The 19,707-nt window shown below is 39.0% G+C and overlaps 2 protein-coding genes across 51 annotated transcripts in view; one reads left to right on the plus strand and one right to left on the minus strand.

The window, feature by feature from the left end:
• SLC24A1 (solute carrier family 24 member 1) overlaps nt 1-4,681 on the plus strand; it is a 52,917-nt gene extending 48,236 nt beyond the window's left edge. For all 7 annotated transcript variants that reach the window (XM_060418866.1, XM_027971509.3, XM_060418870.1 and 4 more), the window contains 3 exons: nt 438-527; nt 1,513-1,679; nt 2,680-4,681. In XM_060418866.1, the coding sequence (XP_060274849.1) occupies nt 438-527; nt 1,513-1,679; nt 2,680-2,929 (507 nt within the window). In that variant the 3' untranslated portion in view covers nt 2,930-4,681. The remainder of the gene's footprint in view (nt 1-437; nt 528-1,512; nt 1,680-2,679) is intronic.
• Nucleotides 4,682-9,420: 4,739 nt separating this feature from the next.
• Nucleotides 9,421-19,707, minus strand: part of DENND4A (DENN domain containing 4A) — a 109,208-nt gene continuing 98,921 nt past the window's right edge. For 12 of the 44 annotated variants that reach the window (XM_060418859.1, XM_060418842.1, XM_060418838.1 and 9 more), the window contains 8 exons: nt 19,473-19,619; nt 17,931-18,129; nt 17,452-17,706; nt 16,430-16,547; nt 16,289-16,315; nt 15,676-15,838; nt 15,450-15,514; nt 9,421-9,627 (listed from right to left, as the gene is read on the minus strand). In XM_060418859.1, the coding sequence (XP_060274842.1) occupies nt 9,491-9,627; nt 15,450-15,514; nt 15,676-15,838; nt 16,289-16,315; nt 16,430-16,547; nt 17,452-17,706; nt 17,931-18,129; nt 19,473-19,619 (1,111 nt within the window). In that variant the 3' untranslated portion in view covers nt 9,421-9,490. Of the gene's footprint in view, nt 9,628-15,449; nt 15,515-15,675; nt 15,839-16,288; nt 16,316-16,429; nt 16,548-17,451; nt 17,707-17,930; nt 18,130-19,472; nt 19,641-19,707 lie in introns of all 44 variants that reach the window. The other 32 variants (XM_060418864.1, XM_060418853.1, XM_060418848.1 and 29 more) reach the window with 3 other exon arrangements.

Consider the following 19,707-nt stretch of genomic DNA (forward strand, 5'->3'; position numbering starts at 1 on the left):
ATATGGGAATGATGCCACTGCACCCCCTCTATATTTCATAGTGACACTGTGAAGACCTAGGGTTCTAAGTGCTATTTCTACTCTGTATTCCTGTTTATAGGGAAAGGTCTGACTACTGTACTCCACCCAAAGGGGAACCATATTCTGTCTCTGGATCCAGAGAGGGGCAGAGTGGGGAAAAGTTGCTGAAGTCAAACCAAACACCCAGACTGGCTGGTCCTAGTGCCAGTGTATAGCTCCCTTCATTTTGTCAGTGCTGAACCCCCGTCTAGTCTCATCTAGAGTAGGCCACTAAGCCCATCCTTTTCGAGGTCCTCACCGGAGGCAGAGGTCAAACATCTCTGTCACTCATGCAGATCTCCTGGGGCTCTCTCAGAAGGGCCAGAGCCCGTTAGCCTCTGCAACTTATTTCTCTTCCTTTTCAAACTTTCAAACAGGAGGCTAAGAAGTTTTTTGTTATCACCTTCCTGGGATCCATCCTGTGGATAGCCATGTTCTCATACCTCATGGTTTGGTGGGCTCACCAGGTGAGTGTGGGGCAGGAACTAAATCCTGCATCCATGGGCCAAAAGGACTTTTTTCTTCTGGGTGAATTTCTGGCACCCAGGGAATGGCGAGCACCAAGTGAATTTGTAGTTCATACATTGTTTGTAAAGGCTTAAAAGTAGACTTTATACTTTATATATATGCAGTACTTTTCAAGCAGGGCTCTTCTGTCCCCTGTCCACACGGCCATCTGACGGAAGGCCCTTCTCAGCCTGATGCAGCTGACCACTCCTTATTAGCCTTATTCCCTGCTTTCTGTCCTGCCTCGGCCACTTCTCTCCACCCGGTGAGGCCGTACATGCTAGAGAGAGCAAGCTCAGTTTTGCCTCCTTCCTGGCATTAATTAGTCTTCTTGAGTGCGCATGGCTTTTCTCCTCTGCCTGGGACACTGCACTCAGCACAGAGCTTTATTACTGTTTACATGCTTTTCTCTTTTCTCCCCAGCTGTGAGTTTTGCGTGACCCTACCTCACTCAGGCCAAGGGAACATTAACTCTGAGGAAGGTGATGGTTTTGCACAAAGTAGTATATGGTTAGCGCTTCAAAGAGTAGGGTCAGTGTTGCACTGTTCACACTTCTGCCTCCAGCCTCTCAAAACTGCCTGGCACATGGCAGGTGTCTGTGGCTCTGGGAAGGGAAACATACCTGAACAGGCCTTTGGAGGAGCAGTTCTTCTGGGAAGGTAGAGGTGTTGTGGTTAGAATGACAGTAAGTGGTAATCACAGATGGACTTGAGTCAGGTTAGAAAAGAGCAGCAGCATCCTCTGAAGCCTTGAGCAGAGGCCCTGTTCTTTCTCTCCATGGCCCATCTCCCCAGCTGTGAGTTTTGCGTGACCCTACCTCACTCAGGCCAAGGGAACATTAACTCTGAGGAAGGTGATGGTTTTGCACAAAGTAGTATATGGTTGGCGCTTCAAAGAGCCTCAGATTTTTCACCTGCTGTTGCCATGGTTTCTCCATTTACCAGGTTGGCGAAACAATAGGGATTTCTGAAGAGATCATGGGTTTGACAATCCTAGCAGCAGGCACATCAATTCCTGACCTCATCACCAGTGTGATTGTCGCTCGGAAAGGCCTGGGAGACATGGCTGTGTCAAGCTCCGTGGGCAGTAACATATTTGATATCACCGTGGGGTGAGTGGCAAACTGGCTTTTCTAAGGCATATCATGGCTGGAAAACACTGTGTTAGCTCTGTCCACTCACTATACATGGAATAAAACGGTGTTTATGTTATTGGTTTCCACACGGTAACAAAGTATCCTCCTTTCATTCATCAGAGCCAGGATAATAGAACGAAAATGCTGCCTGAAATCTGACTGGAATTTATGGATAAACTGAAAACCGAAGTCCATTAAATTCCATTACCAAATACAGTCAAATGCTTGGCTCATTGACCCCCAAGGTGGTGGAGGTGGGGTTGGAAGGAGCAATGACTTTCTGTCTTACTTCCTGGTATTCCTGCTCCTTTGCATTTGGACTCCTGCCTGCTCAGAGGGTCTAAAAAGCATTTTGTATAAACAAGTAAATGCTGCGTCTTCTGTAGGGATTTGCCTGCTGGCTCCTCCCAGCTCCGTCACAGCACCGCGCCTGTTTTCACTTCCCCAGTCACCTCCAGGATTTGGGTGTGGCTATGATTTTTTTTTTTCATTTGAATTTGTTTATGTGTGTGTTTGCAGGGTGGAGCAGGTTAAAGGGCTGAGGCGAGCCCGAACTACCAACAAGTGTCAGGAAATGTCCTGAGCTAGGCCTTATCGTAAGGATTTAAGAGATTTAGGTTAGTCATACAGAACCCACAAAGTATGAAAAAAACAATTCAGACCCAGAAAACCTGTTTTAATCTAGGGTTTCCAGTTACTATCTGTGAGTGACCTGAGTTTTTTATGGCAGCCCACTCCAGTACCCCTGCCTGGAAAACCCCACAGATGGAGGAGCCTGATAGGCTACAGTACATGGGGTCACAGAGTCAGACGACTGAGCGACTTCACTTTCATTTTCTAACCTTTGACATGAACATTTTCTGTTCTATTTCATATGTTTGTGTAAAAATAAGTGCTTTGTAAATTGTGCAGTACTGTTGTGTATGTGGGACTATCATTGACATAAAGAACAGTCACACCGTTTCTTGTCTTGCAGCCTGCCCCTTCCTTGGATGCTTTTCTCTCTCATCAACGGATTGCAGCCTGTTGCTGTCAGTAGCAACGGCTTGTTCTGTGCAATTGTTTTGCTTTTTCTCATGCTCCTGTTTGTGATCTCTTCAATTGCATTATGCAAGTGGAGAATGAACAAGGTCCTGGGCTTCACCATGTTCCTCCTGTACTTCGTATTCCTGATCATCAGTGTGATGCTGGAAGATCGAATCATATCCTGCCCTGTATCTGTCTGAGTCAGAGTCACTGTTGCTCAAAATGGACATGGATCAGAAAACCACGCCAGAAGTTACTGCACCTCTCGTACATAAAAGAATGAACGAACCTGACTGGGAGAGGGAAGTGAGTGGCCAAGAACCTCTGATGTGGGTGTGATGGGGGCTGAAGTTTATCCTTGGAAGCACCTGCAGCTCATTGCGGATTAGGACTCTGGAGGGGTGGTGTTCCTACCACCCCTCCACGGAGGCCAAGAGGGGCCTGAGTGAGAGGCTTTTCTAAAATGAGGTAACTGGGAGGGAGGGTTGGGGCAGTCATCACAGCGCTAAGACGAGCACCCCTGTGACAGTTCCCTGATTATTCCTGAAGGGCTGCTGATCCCCAACAGGCAGGCGTGGTCTCACCCTCCTGGCCCTTGCCTCAGCACATGCTGCCATTTGCTGTCTCTTCTGCTGTTCAAAGTACGTGCTTCTAGCAGGTTTGTACTCCTTACAGTTCAGTTATTGGTGAGTTTAAGGGGATGAAATCTATAGATTAAAAAAAAGTGTAACAAGAATCAGTTATCATTACACATCATGGTGAAGTTGCTCAGTCGTGTCCGACTCTTTGTGACCCCGTGGACTGTAACCTACTAGGCTTCTCTGTCCATGGGATTCTCCAGGCAAGAATACTGGAGTGGGTTGCCATTTCCTTCTCCAGGGAAATCTTCCCGACCCAGGGATCGAACCTGGGTCTCCCGCATTGGAGGCAGACGCTTTAACCTCTGAGCCACCAGGTCCAGTAAAATGTGTATCAATGTTTTACAGCTTTTTCAAAGGAGGACATTTGGTCTCGTTGCATTTCTGAAAAGTCAAAGTAAGCAGCCCAAGAAATTATAATTTGCCGTTCAGTTGGAAGGTGTGGATATTAGGGGAGGAAAACTATTCTGAGGGTCATTTAAAAATACGTACTTACCCAAGTTTGTGTGGTCTCCATCAGGTGGGCACCTTGAGCAATTAGACATTGTAACAAAGCTGTCCTGGCTGTGCCCCACCCCTCTCATATTCTCACCTAACAGTGGGAGCTGCTGCCAGTGAGGGAGAAGCAAAGTAATTTTTAAAAAGAGTCTAAAGTCAGTAGATCCAAATCTGGTTTACAAAGCAAGAGATCCAGTGGGGCAATGCTATTTTTGTATGTCATCTGAGACAGGATTGTAAGCAGGAAGATTGATTTCTTGTGTGGATTACAAGTAGATATTAAGGCGATTACAAAGGAGAAATGCTTAACACAGTGCCAAGATGGAGAGGAAAAAAAGTGTTACTACCTTCAAGGTAGCTGGTGTAAAGGACACCTGTGTTTTTAAAAAATTGTGTGGTTAAACATTTCATGTGGAAGCTGAAATGCTTGTATATTAAATACTGCTGCTTGCTGCCTTTTACTGGCATCAAGTTAAGGGGCACATTAAAAATGAAACAGTGCTATGTCACTGGTTATGAAGCAGAGGGAGCTCAGGTGAATGTCGTTTATGACAGTGAATATGGCTTTAATTACAAACATGAGAAGATTCACTGAAGACTAGAAGATAGCTGGACAGATGTAAAATGGGAAAAAAACTGAACATTTTGGTGTTGAAGGGCTGTTTTCAAAGTACTTCAGTCCCTAATCCATCTCCTAAAATGGGCTGGTTAATTTAATTCATGGCCTCACTACTCCCAAGATTCACCTTGTTTGGAAATGACTGTTACTAAATTTCAATAAATTGTGAGTCCCAATGATCTTTTATTTTACAAAAATGGATGTGTTCATGGCTCCAGAGAAGACTGATGAATATAGGATCGTATTCAGATTCCACATTCTTAAATTGGTCATCTCATTCCTGATGCTGCCGCACTGCCTGGTCTCCATACGCTGTGGCCTAGGAGCGAGAGCGGGCAGTGGCCATAGAAGGGAGCTCCCCCTGCCAGCACCCTGGGCCGCAGCCTGGTCTCTGCCCCCAGTCTCAGCTGGCCTCAGGGATGGCTCCTCCTCACCAACAGCCTGGGAGCCGATAATCTTCCCCAGTACAACTGAGGAGTGATGGACAGTGAAACGTTCTGTAAAGAGAAAGTGCTGGACCACCATTTAATGATTAAAATCAACTAATGATCGAATATCCTTTTCCTGATCAGTTTGCTAAGTTTCTGGCATTTATCTTTGCTGAGAAAGGAAGTTCTGACTTCACACTCTGAAGAAAAGGGTTAAGACAAAGTGAAAGTTGGGTCTTGATGGACGAGCACCTGATAGGGAGAAGGAGGAGATTGCAAGGAGATGGAAAGCTTGTATAACTTCCAAAAGATCAATTTGTTACGCTTGGAATTAAGATTATTGTCATACATTACAAATCTATAATTTATTAAAACTGTACTCATTTAGAGGTTAAGTACCATCTTAAAATATCAAGATAATGGCTAGATGGTCCTTTCATTTGATGGGTAAAATGACCTGTGTAGCTAGTTACATTCAGCCTGGAAAGTCAGACCTGTCCTACGCGAGCATCTAAATTGGGACCAAGTGGCTGAACAGATGATTTCTCCTTCATCCTTGTTGAGGCTGCATTTCCTTGATGGCCCTGGTAACAGGTTTGGGCCATATTTATAAAAATGTAAAACTCTTTCTAATTTAATGGGTAAGATTCTGTATAGTAACAAAGGATATATTCCAAATGTTTTAAAATCAGTATATTTTTAAACAGTTACTATACATTTTGAACATTATATTCTCATATAGATCTGAAAATGTTTCTATCAAATCAGAGGCATGGCCTTTTATGATACTATAAAGTATCATAAAAACTCTATATCCCAATTACCGTTTAAAGATTGAGTACCAAAAGAGGTAAGAATTGGAATTTAATATTTAAGACATAGCTTGGTAGATGCATTTGAAAAGCAGGTTGGCCTTATGGCTCACGGAATATCCTTAGTTCTGGCCCCCTTTTTGTGGGAAAGTCCCGCTGCAGACGCAGCTTGCAGTGTATTTTTGGCCTGGTTACCGTGAAAAGTACGAGATGAGGATGAGATGATTGGATGGCATCACCGACTCTATGGACATGACTTTGAGCAAGCTCCGGGAGTTGGTGATGGACAGGGAAGCCTGGCGTGTACAGGCTTATGGGGTCACAAAGAGTCAGACACAACTAAGCGACCGAACTGAACTGACCATGAAAAGTACAAAGAGAGGGCCCATGATCAGGGTTGCCCATCCCTGTAGAGTCACTAGAGCCAAGCAGGACACCCTGGCCTAAGGCTGTCCTCAGGGCCTTCTGGGATGAGCCGGTCAATATGGAGAATTTCATTTACAGAAAATTCCATCAGTTACTCCAGTGGTTTTATCACAGTACTGTGTTTGAAAAGAAAATCTTTAAATGCAAAAGGAAAGAGCCATCCAAATGAATAGCAACTGTGGAAAGGCTACAGTAACTTTATCTGAAGAGTCTGTTACCATCTCACACGGGCACATGGACTTTTTGAGTCAGACAGAAATTGCCATTAATTTGTGCAATACTAACTTTGTAAATAATAATTAAGCTGGCAAATGTACTTACTCTTCAGAGAAAGAAGGTGGTATGAAGGGGTAAGAAGATACCAAGCACTGAGGATATTAAGGTAAACTGACCTGCAGGCACCAGAGAATTCAATTCTGAAATAAAACTTAGACATATCTTAACAGGAAGGGCAGAGCATGCCAAGACTGGCACAAAGGCAGACCAAGGACCCTCTCAACGCGGCAGCCTTGCCCTTCCTGCTCAGTGACAAAGTGCCTAACAGCAGCTGTCAAGTCCCAGTGAGAGAAATAAAGCTGGGCTACTGCACATTCTCACACAACTGGTCATCTTCTTACCATGTACTTACAAAACACGTAGAAGGAAAATATAACTTACATATGTAGCACTGGCTAGTTGCACTAAAGTAGCATTAGTCACCAGCATAAAATAAAAAAGCTTATCACTTAAAATTCTGAACCAGCACTTTCAGGGGCCGTTTCTCCACGTACAAAAATGGAAAGATTTTATTAGAAAACCTTATAATAAATAAACTAGTGGCTTTAGGATTGTAAAGCAAAAAAAATCTTCCCCCCATCAGAAAAAGAAAGATAAAAATCAGAATACTGCATAACTCCCTTTCAAGAGGAAAAAACTGAATATTCAAACATGATACACAAGTGTGTGACATTCAAAACACAATGGAAGGAAGTAGTAAGTAGTAAACAAGTTATACCAGGACACGGCATGATTTATTTTCAGCTAGTAAACATATAAACAAAACCAAGAGAAAATAAAAGATAATGTACTAAAAGGGAATTTCTTTCCAACGTGATTGACCATAATTCTCTACAATGTATGGTCAACAGAGAGAAAACTGAAGATATGTTTGTATGGAGTTATTTTAAAGGATAATTACATACTTTCTTTTGATCAGGATTTACCACTTTCTATTCATGTTTTAGGTTTTTAGAGAGTAAATTTGTACAAATAATATTCCCTGGGGATTAAAAATAGGGGAAATAGAACCCAACCAAAAGTAGAAACAAAACTTGGTGTCGGGGGTTGGGGGAGGAGAAAAAAAATTACATTCACTTTTCCAGATGAGTCTGAATCATCAAGAATGAGCTCTACCTTTTTTTGGTTAGATATTTGAAATCAATAAACTGCTATTCATATATATGTTGCTTGTGTTAAAGACAAGGTAATCAATAGTGAAAGCTGTTCTTATACAAAACAAACAGACTAGAACCGTAGAATTCTGTTTGGACGGATGCTTGTCACCAATGCCAAAAGCCTCATCTATCAAATGTTTCTCTCACTGGATAATTTTCAAATGATTATGATTCTGAGACTGTAAGACTGAATTAGATTGTGAAGTGTGGACCTAAATAGTAAAGAAGGTAAGACAAGAGTGATATTTACAAAGAAGCAGATACATGTGCGTAGCACCAGATTTTTCAAGTAAGCAAGTTCAGCCCCAAACTAACTGAAGTAAATTTTACATTTTTCAGTTTTCCCCATTATTTCCCAGAGTAGAAAGCTGTGAAATGTTTCAACTTGGTGTTATTCACCAATGGGGTTTATGCAAAAGTGTTTTTTCTATAGCTGAATGGTTCTGAGTCTCAGGATTTTAAGATATCTCCAAGTCCAAATGTCCTGAACCCTACCGGCTTTGACATATCTAATTTAGGACCATTCATTTTTTCCTTCTTTGACACTGGCTAGAGAATTCCTTCATTATGACAATGTACAAACACACACTACATGAACATATTAAAATCTGTAATTCTAACAGCTAAAGGATACCTTTTTTAAAATCAGAAATTATTGAAAGAAAGTGATCTTAGAAATGATGGGACTACAAGAATTTTTTAATATTCTATTTAATACCCATGGTACTTAAACATTCAGTTTACTGTCTTATTTCTGGATATTTTGGATTAGATTTCATAAACCAGATTCAGAAGGCTTATTAAAAAAGCCAAGTTCCTCAATATGGGAAATTCTATCTGGCTGTCCTTTTAGTGAGTTACTATTTTTCTACTTTTGAAAAAATATTTTGAATATTTATATATAATATATATAAACAATACTCCAGTAGGTCATATTCCAGATAAATATAATTTGTACCATACCCAATATTTTAGATATTAAAATAAAGGTAAAATTTGGGATAAACTGACATATTTCCCAACATAAATGTTCATGTAGAATATTAAAATTTAAATTGATATTTGGCTGTGTAAGCTATTTCCCCTGTGTATCTAGTAGCAGTAGAGAAAATTCTGGAATCATGGCATACTGAACCTGATTTTGCAGAAGCAGACTTGGAACCTCTCTGGCTTTCCTCCCACAAGGCTCAGTGAGTCAGTCTGGGCGATGTGCACCCCGCCATGACTCACCCACTGCAGTCAGGCTCAGGAGTTCTAACACGCGATCCTGGGACAACACTGACGCTAGCACTGACGTTTTGGAATCATTCTTCCAAGTAATAAAAAATATATAGATATACATATAGAGACCTGCAGCTGCACTAATCACTTCACAGAGCAGCAGACAAGGAAAATAAGCACTTAACTGCCTTGCTTCGTAAGTTTAAGTTCATTTTGTTGCTATATTAAGTTTAAAAATTAAAAAAATATCAACTTACTATAAACAATTTAAAATACGTATAATACAACTTCATGGTGAAAACATTTGAGCAGTCTATGAAAACAGGAGATACTCTGATCTTACACTTATGTCCCATACATGATTTTTCAATCTGCCTCTTCCAAGAGAATCCATAAAACAGCTGTCTTATTTTATGGGGACTAATTTTGTTTAGGGATTTTTTTTTTTTTAATCACAAAAATACTTAATTGTTACCGGAGAAGAAGAAGAAAAGAAATGAGACACGAAGTGGCTCTCTCCCGCTTATCACTATTTTCTTCTTAACACTCTGTACATAAACTATCTGAACCTCCTGAAACATCTTACAAATGTGTTTTCAAAAATCGAAGAAAAAAGTTGAGAGTCTAAAAGTGTTGTTTTATACACTGACTATACAATACATATTGAAGGTATACACACATATATCTTAAAGATAAGGTTCTCCAAAGGTTTTTCGGCATTCCATCACCCCTGTACTTGGTGGCCTGTCACAGTTGTGGGTGCTCTTGACTTGACTAGGTGTGAGACGATCATATGCCATCTTATATTCTTTATCAAATGCATCTGTAAAAAGTCATCAGGAAAGGCATGAAGAAATTTATCTTTGATATTATCAGCAATCGAGTTTTGGTAATCCTACAGAACCACAAAATTAGGAGCCCAGAGGGAATATCTAGGTCATGTCTGCCAACTAAGGGACCACACAACTTCAGAGCTGGAACGGGGAACTTAGTCCCCAGCGACTTTTTTTAAGTCAACAGGTTTGGAGTTAGGCTGCACAGACCAGTGAAATGTAAAATACTAAGACATCAACTGTTTACAATTCTTTTTTCCCCATCTTAAAAAGATTTGGTGAAATACATATAAAGTTTGCCTCTTAACCATTTTTAGGTGCCCAGTTCTGCGGTATTACATACATTCATAACGTTGTGCAATCTTCACCATCCATCTCCATACCTCTCTTCATCTTGTGAAACTGAAATCTATGCCCTTTAAACCAGCAGTCCCCAACCTTTTCGGCTCCAGGGACCGGTTTCGTGGAAGACAATTTTTCCACGAACTGGAGTGAGGAATGGTTTTGGGATGACTCAAGTGTATTACATGTATTGTGTACTTCATTATTATTACATCAGCTTCACCTCAGATCACCATTCGATCTTGGAGGTTGGGGACCCCTGCATTAAACAATAATACCCTTTTCCTCTCCCTCTAGCTACTGTCAACTACCATTCTACTGCCTCTATGATTGTGACTTAAGTACTTAAGTACTTAAGTGGAATCATACAGTATTTATATTTTTATGACTGGCATAGTCCACTTAATGTCTTCAAGTTTCACTTATGTTGTAGCATGTCAGAATTTCCTTCCTTAAGGCTGAATAATAATTCACTATGTCTATAACCCATTCTGCTTATCCACTCATCCTTCAATGGATACTTGGGTTGTTGCTTCCACATTTCAGCTATTTTGAATAATACTGCTATAAACATGTGAGTACTAATATACCTTTGAGACCCTGCCTTCAATTCTTCAGGGTATATACCCAGAAATGAAACTGCTGGATAACGTGGAAATTCTGTATTTAATTTTTTAAGGAAAATGCCATACTGTTTTTGACAGCAGCTGTACCATTTTATATCACAACCAACAATGCACAAGTGTTTCAATTTTTCCATATTCTTACAAACACTTGTTTTTCTGGGGTTTTTGATAGTAGCTATTCTATTTAATGGTATGAGATGGTATCTCATTGTAGTTTTGATTTGCATTTCCGTATTAGTGATGCTAAGCATCTTTTCATGTACTTAATTTGCCATCCATATATCTTCTTTGGATAAATGCCTATTCAAGCTCTTTGCCCATTTTGCAATGGCTTGTTTTTTTGTGTGGCTGAGTTTCAGGAATTCTTTACATATTCTTGATATTAATCTCTTCTCAGATATATGATTTGTAAGTATTTCCCCCCTATTCTATGGGATGTCTTTTTACACCGTTGATACCACTTTTGATGCACAGAAATCTTTAGTTTTCACAATGCCCTATTTGTCTGTCTGACCTTTTGTTACCTGTGTGTTGGGTGTCATATCCAAGAAATCTAACAAATCTATGTCATGAAGCTTTTGTCGTATGCTTTCTTCTGATTGTTTTTGGACTCACATTTAGGTATTCAATCCTTTTTGAGTTAATTTTTGTATAAGGGTCCAAACTGATTCTTTTGCAAGTGGATATTCTATTTTTCCAGAACAATTTATTGAAAAGAGTCATTTTCCCACAGAAGAGTCTTGGCATTCTTATCAAAAATCATTTTTACCACAAATGTGAGGGTTTATTTCTGAGCTTTCTATCCTATCCCATTTGCCTATGTATCCATCTTTATCCTGGTACCACTGTTTTGATTACTGTAGCTTTGCTGTAAGTTTTGGAATCAGTTAGTGTGAATCCCCCAGATTTGTTCATTTTCAAGACTGTTTTGGCTATTTGGGATGCCTTGCGATTCCATAAATTTTAGGATGGGTTTTTCTATTTCTGTAAAAAATACTACCGGTGACTGTATTAAATCTGTAGACTGATTTAGTAGTACTGATATATTAAGAATATTAGTCTTCTAATTTATGAACATGGGGTGGGTTTCCATTCATATATGTGATTTTTAATTTAGGAAATGTTTGTAATTTTCACTGTATGAGTCTTTCCCAACTTCCTAAGCATTTTATTCTTTTTGATGCTACTGTAAATGGACTGCTTTCTTAATTTTATTTTTGTATTATTCATTGCTATAGAAATTAAGCTAATTTTTGTATCTTGATCTTATATCCTATAAACTTGCTGAATTTATTATTAACTCTAATATTTTGGGGTTTTTGTTTTGTTCTGTTTCAATTTGGTTTGGAATCTCTAGGGTTTTCTATATACAAGATCATGTCACCCATAAACATAGTTTAACTTCTTTGTTTCCAACCTGGATGCCTTTTATTTCTTTTTCTTGCCTGGCTGTTCAGCTAGAGTGTTGAAGTGTGGAAGCAGGCATCCTTTTCTTGTTCCAGATCTTAAAGGGAAGACTGTTTTTTTATCATTGAATATGGTGTTAACTCTGGGTTTTTCATAAATACCCTTTATCAGGTTGAAGATATTCCCTTCTGTTTCTAGCTTTTCTAGTTTGTTGAATTCTGTCAAATGTTTTTTCTGTGTCTACTGAGATACCATGTGGTTTTGTCTTTATTCTATTAACATGGTATTACATTAATGTAGTTGTTTTTATTCTGAACCAACACTGCATCCTTGGGCTATATCCCTCTTTGTCATGGCATACGATCCTTTCTTTACATTGCTGGATTTGCTTTACCAGTATTATGTTGAGAATTTCTGTATCTATATTAATAAGGGATATTGCTCTTCAGTTTTTTTTTTCTTGTGACATCTCTGTCTGGGCTTGGTTCAGTTCAGTTCAGTCGCTCAGTTGTGTCTGACTCTTTGCGACCCCATGGACTGCAGCATGCCAGGCTTCCCTGTCCATCACCAACTCCCAGAGCTTGCTCAAACTCGTGTACATCAAGTCGGTGATGCTATTCAACTATCTCATCCTCTATCATCCCCTTCTCCTGCCTGCAATCTTTCTCAGCATCTGGGTCTTTTCCAATGAGTCAGTTCTTCGCATCAGGTGGGCAAAGTATTGGAGCATCAGCATCAGTCCTTCCAATGAATATTCAGGACTGATTTCCTTTAGGATTGACTGGTTGGATTTCCTTGCAGTCCAAGGGACTCTCAAGAGTCTTCTCCAATACCACAGTTCAAAAGCATCATTCTTTGGCGCTGAGCTTTCTTTATGGTCCAACTCTTACATCCATACATGACTAGTGGAAAACCCATAGCTTTGACTAGAAGGACCTGCGTTGGCTAAGTAACGTCTCTGCTTTTTAATATGCCATCTTATGTTGGTCATAGCTTTTCTTCCAAGGAGCAAGTGTCTTTTAATTTCATGGCTGCTGTCACTGTCTGCTGTGATTCTGGCCTAATGCATAGAATGAGTAGGAAGCACTTCATTTTCTTCTACTTTTTTAGTCAGAGTTTATGAAGGATTAGTGTCTTAGTTTGGGCTGCTATAACAGAATACCATAGACTGGGTGGCTTAAATGATGAACAATTATTCAAGGTGCCAGCAGATGCGGTGTCTGGTGAAAGCACTCTTCCTGGTTTGCACATAGCTGTCTTCTCCTAATATCCTCATGTTGCTGAGAGAGAGAGGGATAGTTCTCTTCTCTCTCTCTCTCTTTTTTTTTTTTGGTGGGCTTGCAGGATCTTAGTTCCCTGACCAAGGGTTGAATCCAGGCTGCAGCAGTGAAAGTGCTGAGTCCTAACCACTGGACTGCCAGGAAATTCCCTCTTATTTTTCTTATAAGGATACTATCCCATCCTGGAGGCTCCAACCTCCCGATGTAATTACTTTCCAAAAACCATCACATTAGGGCTTCAATATATGTGAATTTTGGGGAGGGGGACATAAACATGCAGTCTATAACAAACAGTGTTAATTCTTCTTTAAACATTTGGTAGAATTCACCGTCTGGTCCTGAGGGAGATTTTTGTATACTAACCCAATCTATTTACTTGTAACAGGTCTATTAAGATTTTCTAATCTTCAGTCAGTTTTATAGTTTATGTCTTTCTAGGAATTTGCTTGTCTCTTTTAGGTTATCTAATTTGTTGGTATATAATTATTTATTATAATTCTTTTTATTTCTGTAAGCTCAGTAGGAATTATCCCCCCTTTTATTCCTGATTTCAGTAATTTGAGTCTTCTTTTTCTTAGTCTAGCTTAAGGATTTTTCAATTTCGTTGATCTTTTATTTTTAAAATAAAAATAATTTTTTTTGGCTGCATTGGGAGGTAGAGCATGTAGGATCTTAGTTCCCCAACCTGTGCCCACTGGCTTGGTAGCGTGGGGTCTTAACCACTGGATTGTCTGGGAAGTCCCTATTGGTCTTTTTAAAGAACAAACTTTTGATTTCATTTTTTCTATTTAAAAACATTTTCCCCCTTTTTTCTCTAATTTATTTATTTCCACAAATATTTATTTCCTTCTCTCTGCTTGCTTTGGGTTTAGTTTGCTCTTCTTTTTCTAGTTTCTTAACATAGAAACTGCTTTTAATGAATCTCAAAGTTTTGGTATATTGTATTTTATTTTCATTTATCTTGAAAGTATTGTCTCATGACTTTTTGGACCAATCTGTTATTTAGGAGTATGTTGTTTAATTTCCATATACTTGTGAATTTCCTATCTTCCCTCTGTTATTGATTTCTCTTTTCCTTGTAGTGTGGTTAGAGAATACACCTTGTATGATTTCCAAGTTTTTAAAGACGTATTGGGAGACTTACTTTCTGGCTTAGCGTCTGGCTTCTCTTGGACAACATTCCACGTGCAGTGGAGAGGCGTGTGTGTTTTGCTGTTGGATGGCGCGATCTGTAGCTGCGTCCTAGGCCCAGCCGGCTTACAGAGCGGTCTCAGCCTTCCGTTTCCTTCTGACCTACTGCCTAGTTGTTCTGCCCATCACTGGAATACCCAACTATTGATATTTTGGCTGAATGTCTATTTCTCCCTCCAGTTCTGCTGGTTTTTACTTCAGGTATTTGACGGCTCTGTTGTTAGCAGCATATATGTTATAATTCTTATAAATAACTAATAATTCTTGGTGGATTGTTTCATCATTATAAAATGTCCTTCTTTGACTCTAAATTCTACTTTGTCTGATATTAATACAGTCACTCTAGCTCCCTTGTTAGTGTTACTTGCATGGAGTATCTTTTTCGATCCTTTTAAAAACTTTCTATTTCTGTCTCTGACTAAAGAAGCCAAGCACAATAACTGAGAGATGATCAACCAAAAATGTTTGAGGCCTCCTAAAATACACACTCAGCTGCCTTATGTCTTTCTGAAACAAGCTTAATGCCGTTAGTGATATGACACAATAGTCAAAAGCATAGGATTGGAAATTAAGGCTGCTTGTTCAAGTATGGCTCTGTTATTGTTGGGAAACCCAAGTTCAAGCTACTTAGCCTCCTGGATCCTCAGCTGCCTCAATAGTAATATGGAAGTGATGACAGTACCTACCCCGTAAGACTTTTGAGAATTACATGAGATATAGCATGGAAGGTACTTGCTACAATGTAAAGCACATCGTAAGCCCTCAAAAAATGTTAGCTTTCATCATTTATCATTGTTACTACCAACATGACCAAAATATCAAAGTATCTTTTACATTATATTAGAAGAGAAACCATTCTAATATATTAAATATAATCATATTAAACTAATACTACCAGTCTAAAAACATTTTGAAAACTATACCATGGTATATAAGTATTCCATGTTTTAGATTATGCTGAATTACCTATATCGATGTTTTCTCTTCCCAGTGCCACCAGTGAGAGAAATAGTATTTCTCTATATAAACTCCTAGGGGAGAAAACGAATGGAGAAGACAGATTACTATTCATACATCTGTATATATCTATAAAATTTTTTATGTTAATATAAGCATGAGATATTCTAACAAGTCACCAAAGAATATGAATCTGCTTAGAGGAACAATATATTCACTTAAGAGAATGACTTACCTCTGTCTTTTAAAATGAGGACATTTATTCAGTGTGTCTAAAATCTGACTCATTGGTCCATAGACATCATTCATTTTAATGCTTTTTACCATATTTTTCAACAGTTCCTGGTTAAATGAATTATCACCTTTTTGCAATAAATGGACCATTGGATACTTTTGGGCTGTAAAAGAACAAAAGAGCAGATGAACAAAAATGTTCTGTGTATAAAGCAGAATGTAATTAAGCAGCAACTGATAGCTATTTAAAAAGCTACGAAGCAGTAAAAATAAATTAAGTGCAATAGATAAAAGAACTGAAATCTACGAATGAAGAAAGAAAAGAAAAAAAGGAAGAAATAAGACAAACAATGATAAAAATAAGCTTTTTGTGGTCTCAAATACACAGTAACTAAAAATACTATTTTCCGTAATACAGCCCCTGGAAGGAATTTTAAATCAGCAGCCTGGGATGGAAACAAAAAAATAGGTAAAAAGAATAGGGACAAGCAATGTGCTAAAGATGGAACTGTACAAAATGTAACCCCTCCACCACACACAAAGCATCACTCAGAAACAAAAACCCCTGGACTTCCATAGCAGATAACACCAAAAACATCAAACTTAACACTCACTCTCAAACAAAAGAGTACGATTTTGACCTGTAAGACAAAAAGTAGTACAATAAAATAAAAGTCAGTTGCACATTAGGCTATTTAAAGCAAGTAGAGAGTACTCTTATATGAAGGAAATGGGCATTCTATGACAGCACTTACTATGCGCATTCCAGAGGATGTACAAGGGCTGTCCTGGATCCTGATGTAATTTCATATTGTCCCACAACATCTGTATTAAAACATATTTACTATCTTCAGACATACAGTGGCGAGGAATCTGTGTTGAAGAATAAAAAAATACTCATTAATGATCCTTACATGATAATGTTTTGTAAATATTTTATAAAGATCCTTAAACATATTTTTTAGGATGTATGGGTGCAAAAGAGAAAAGAACAGAAAAACCATTGGTTTGTATACATTTTATAACCTATTGCAGGGAGATGAGTTGAGAAGTCAGTGGTCCCTAAAGTCACAGATTTAACAAAGTACTAAGATCATGAAGAGGTAGTCTTGACCAGCTTTCGACTGAGGCTCCACAGAAAGATAAATCCAGGAGCCCCATTCTCCAACATTTCAAGGCCGCAGCACAGATACTCAGTCAACCTCTCAGTCACTCCTTCACTGACAATCCAAACACACGCACAGTCATAGACGTGAAGCACAAGAGAGAACACAAAGCTCCTAAACTGAGACCTTGCCATTTAGTGGCAGTAACAGCATAATGAAAAAGGAAAGAACATATCAAAAATGCAAGTGGGCATACAACAAACTACCTAAATGTTAAATGACAATTCAGAGGGATGAAGAGAACAGCAGCTAGCACACGACTGCAACGTGAATTACAGACGTCCTCCTAAAGCGCTAGGCTTCTTCTTGAAGGAGCTATGAGGCATGAGTGGAGCCAACTCACAAAGTCATCTTATAAGAGTCATTTACAGTTTATTCTTGAGGCTGTAACAGAAAGCCAAGCCCATTTTGTGTAAATGTTTATAAGAAGTCCAAAAAACATGACTGTCTTACTGCTGAACTGCAAGAAGAAAAATTATTTACAAGAATTTTATTGATTCGGATGGTTACTAAAAATATTTAGCATAAAATTACTTTTTTGTCATTAGGAATATGCAAACATTACAGTGGTGATAGTAGCACTGAATTTTAGATAATTCTTACTCTCGTACCTTTGAATACTTGTTACAATGCTCAGAAGAAAGAATCAATCCAGGTAAATTACTGGGTAAGTCAAGACGTCTAAAATACCACACCAGGTTCCAAAACACAATTGGATGATGATCCACAAAGTCTGCCACTGTTATTGCACGATCACCTTCATTTTCCAATAAGCTCTCAAGTTCCTTCCATACCACCAGTGGACTAAGATATGGAACAGTGATAGGATCTGGACTTGGGAGGTGCCATTCTAATCCTAAAGAATCCTGTTGAGTAAATAAAAACTGTAAAGAGCAAATACAAGATGATGATACTAAATCATTCTTTTATATGCCTGTCAATGACTTCTACATAATTAGAAATGTAATTGTATAATATAACAAGATACCCTTCTTAATAAAATTGAAGCTTATGAGGCTGCTTAGTACAAGGGGAACAAAATCAAATGCAAATAATCAATATCCAAACTGAAAAACACTGAAATACGTACTGCAGCGCCTTGTAAAGTAGTTGGCAGGCTGCCTGTAGGAACGAGCTTCTGCCCTCCAATGTCTTCCTTATCCAAGGTGCCATAAGTACTAACACTCCTGGCCATTGGAAATATCGGACATTTTGACATAGCTGCTTTTGATCTATCAGCAGGGATCTGAATACTTCGGGCACATGTATTTTCCAGTGGCTTAGATTTGCTTGGGCATTAAAAAAGGAAAAAAAAACATATCATTCTCTAGATTTATTTTCATCTGACCATGTTCTCTTTAGAATCAGACCTGCAGGTAGCAAAGTGAAACAAAGGAAAGATGTAATCTGGCTTTGGCTTGGGAAAAAGGATACAGTTTAAAGTAGCCTAGTCATGTTAAATTTCCTTTTTATCCTGTAAACTTTAAATATAAGTCATTCATTTGTTCAAAACATTTAGTGGACAACTTATACTGAGAACCCACAGTAGGCCCAGGGATACAAACCAGAAACAACAGGCACCTATTCCTCCAGGAGTCAGAACTAGTGGGAAACAGTCAAAGAAAGGGCCACAGCAGACCTGTGATGAGAGAATGCACACACCCAGACTCGCAGTTCTGTAGTCTGAGCAGTCAGGATCTAAGCAGGCTGGCAGGCCACGCTAGCCCGCCAGGGCCACGCATGCCCTTTCTTCCGCACATGCAGTTACCAGTGTGACTTCTTCTGCCCAGCCCTATTCGCTGCAGTTGGCACTTCTCCAAATGGAGACGATACTAGCCTTTGTTCTAAGCACAGACTTACTTGTATTAGGCTTACTGTATAATCCTTAGTTTGATTTTGACAGTTCATCTAACATCTCCAAATGTTTTCTTAGGTTATTAAATATTCCTAAGTAGAAAATTAAATACTACAAAGTAGAAATATGTTCAGTTCAGTTCAGTACTGACTTAATTCCTCAAGAGAGAGGACAGAGATAAGAGAAAGATGTTCATTTTAAACCTCAAGTGTTCTACAGAATTTTTACCTTTAAAATAGTAAACATTATCAATCGTGAATTATACAGCTTAAGCTCTGGGGATTGAGGTATAAACTGGTTTTAAAATCGTTCATTTACTTATGGCTACACAGGGTCTTGGCCGCTGTGCGTGGGCTCTCTCTAGCTGTGCTGAGTGGGGGCTACTCTCTGTTCGGGTGCACAGGCTCCTCACTGCAGTGCCTTCTCGTTGTGGAGCATGGGCTCTAGACTGTGGGGCTCAGCAGCTGTAGTCAAGGGCTTAGTTGCCCTGAGGCATGTGGGATCTTTCCAGATCAGGGATCAAACCCGTGTCCCTTGCATTGGTAGGCAGATTCTTAACCACTGGACCACCAGGGAAGGCCATAAACCATAAACTATTAACTGTTGAAACATTTAGATTATTAGAGAATTTCAGTATTATTTTAATTAGGACTAAGAATTTAAGATAATAAATCTATTATATATAGGGATTTAAATCTTAAAATGGTCAGCTAATTTTTCTGTCATAAATGGAAATGTATATATTGTTAACATATAGTTCCACATAATCATAATTACCTATTCAGATCAAAACTCCCTTGAACAGAGAGAAGAGATGTGTCAAGACCAGAGGCTGATGTTGAGATGCAAGACTGCCTTGTCTGACTTGAAAAGGAGGATGGAAAATGTATATTTTCTGTAGATGGGCTTGACTTCAAAAAGTATCTGTAATGTGAAAGAAAGGAGCTTTTTGAGAAAGAGACAGTCTAGGAAGCATGATCCTTAAACATGAAAGAAAAAAAAAACACGTAAA

Source organism: Ovis aries, chromosome 7 (genome assembly GCF_016772045.2).
Source record: "Ovis aries strain OAR_USU_Benz2616 breed Rambouillet chromosome 7, ARS-UI_Ramb_v3.0, whole genome shotgun sequence".
Classification (NCBI taxonomy): domain Eukaryota; kingdom Metazoa; phylum Chordata; class Mammalia; order Artiodactyla; family Bovidae; genus Ovis; species Ovis aries.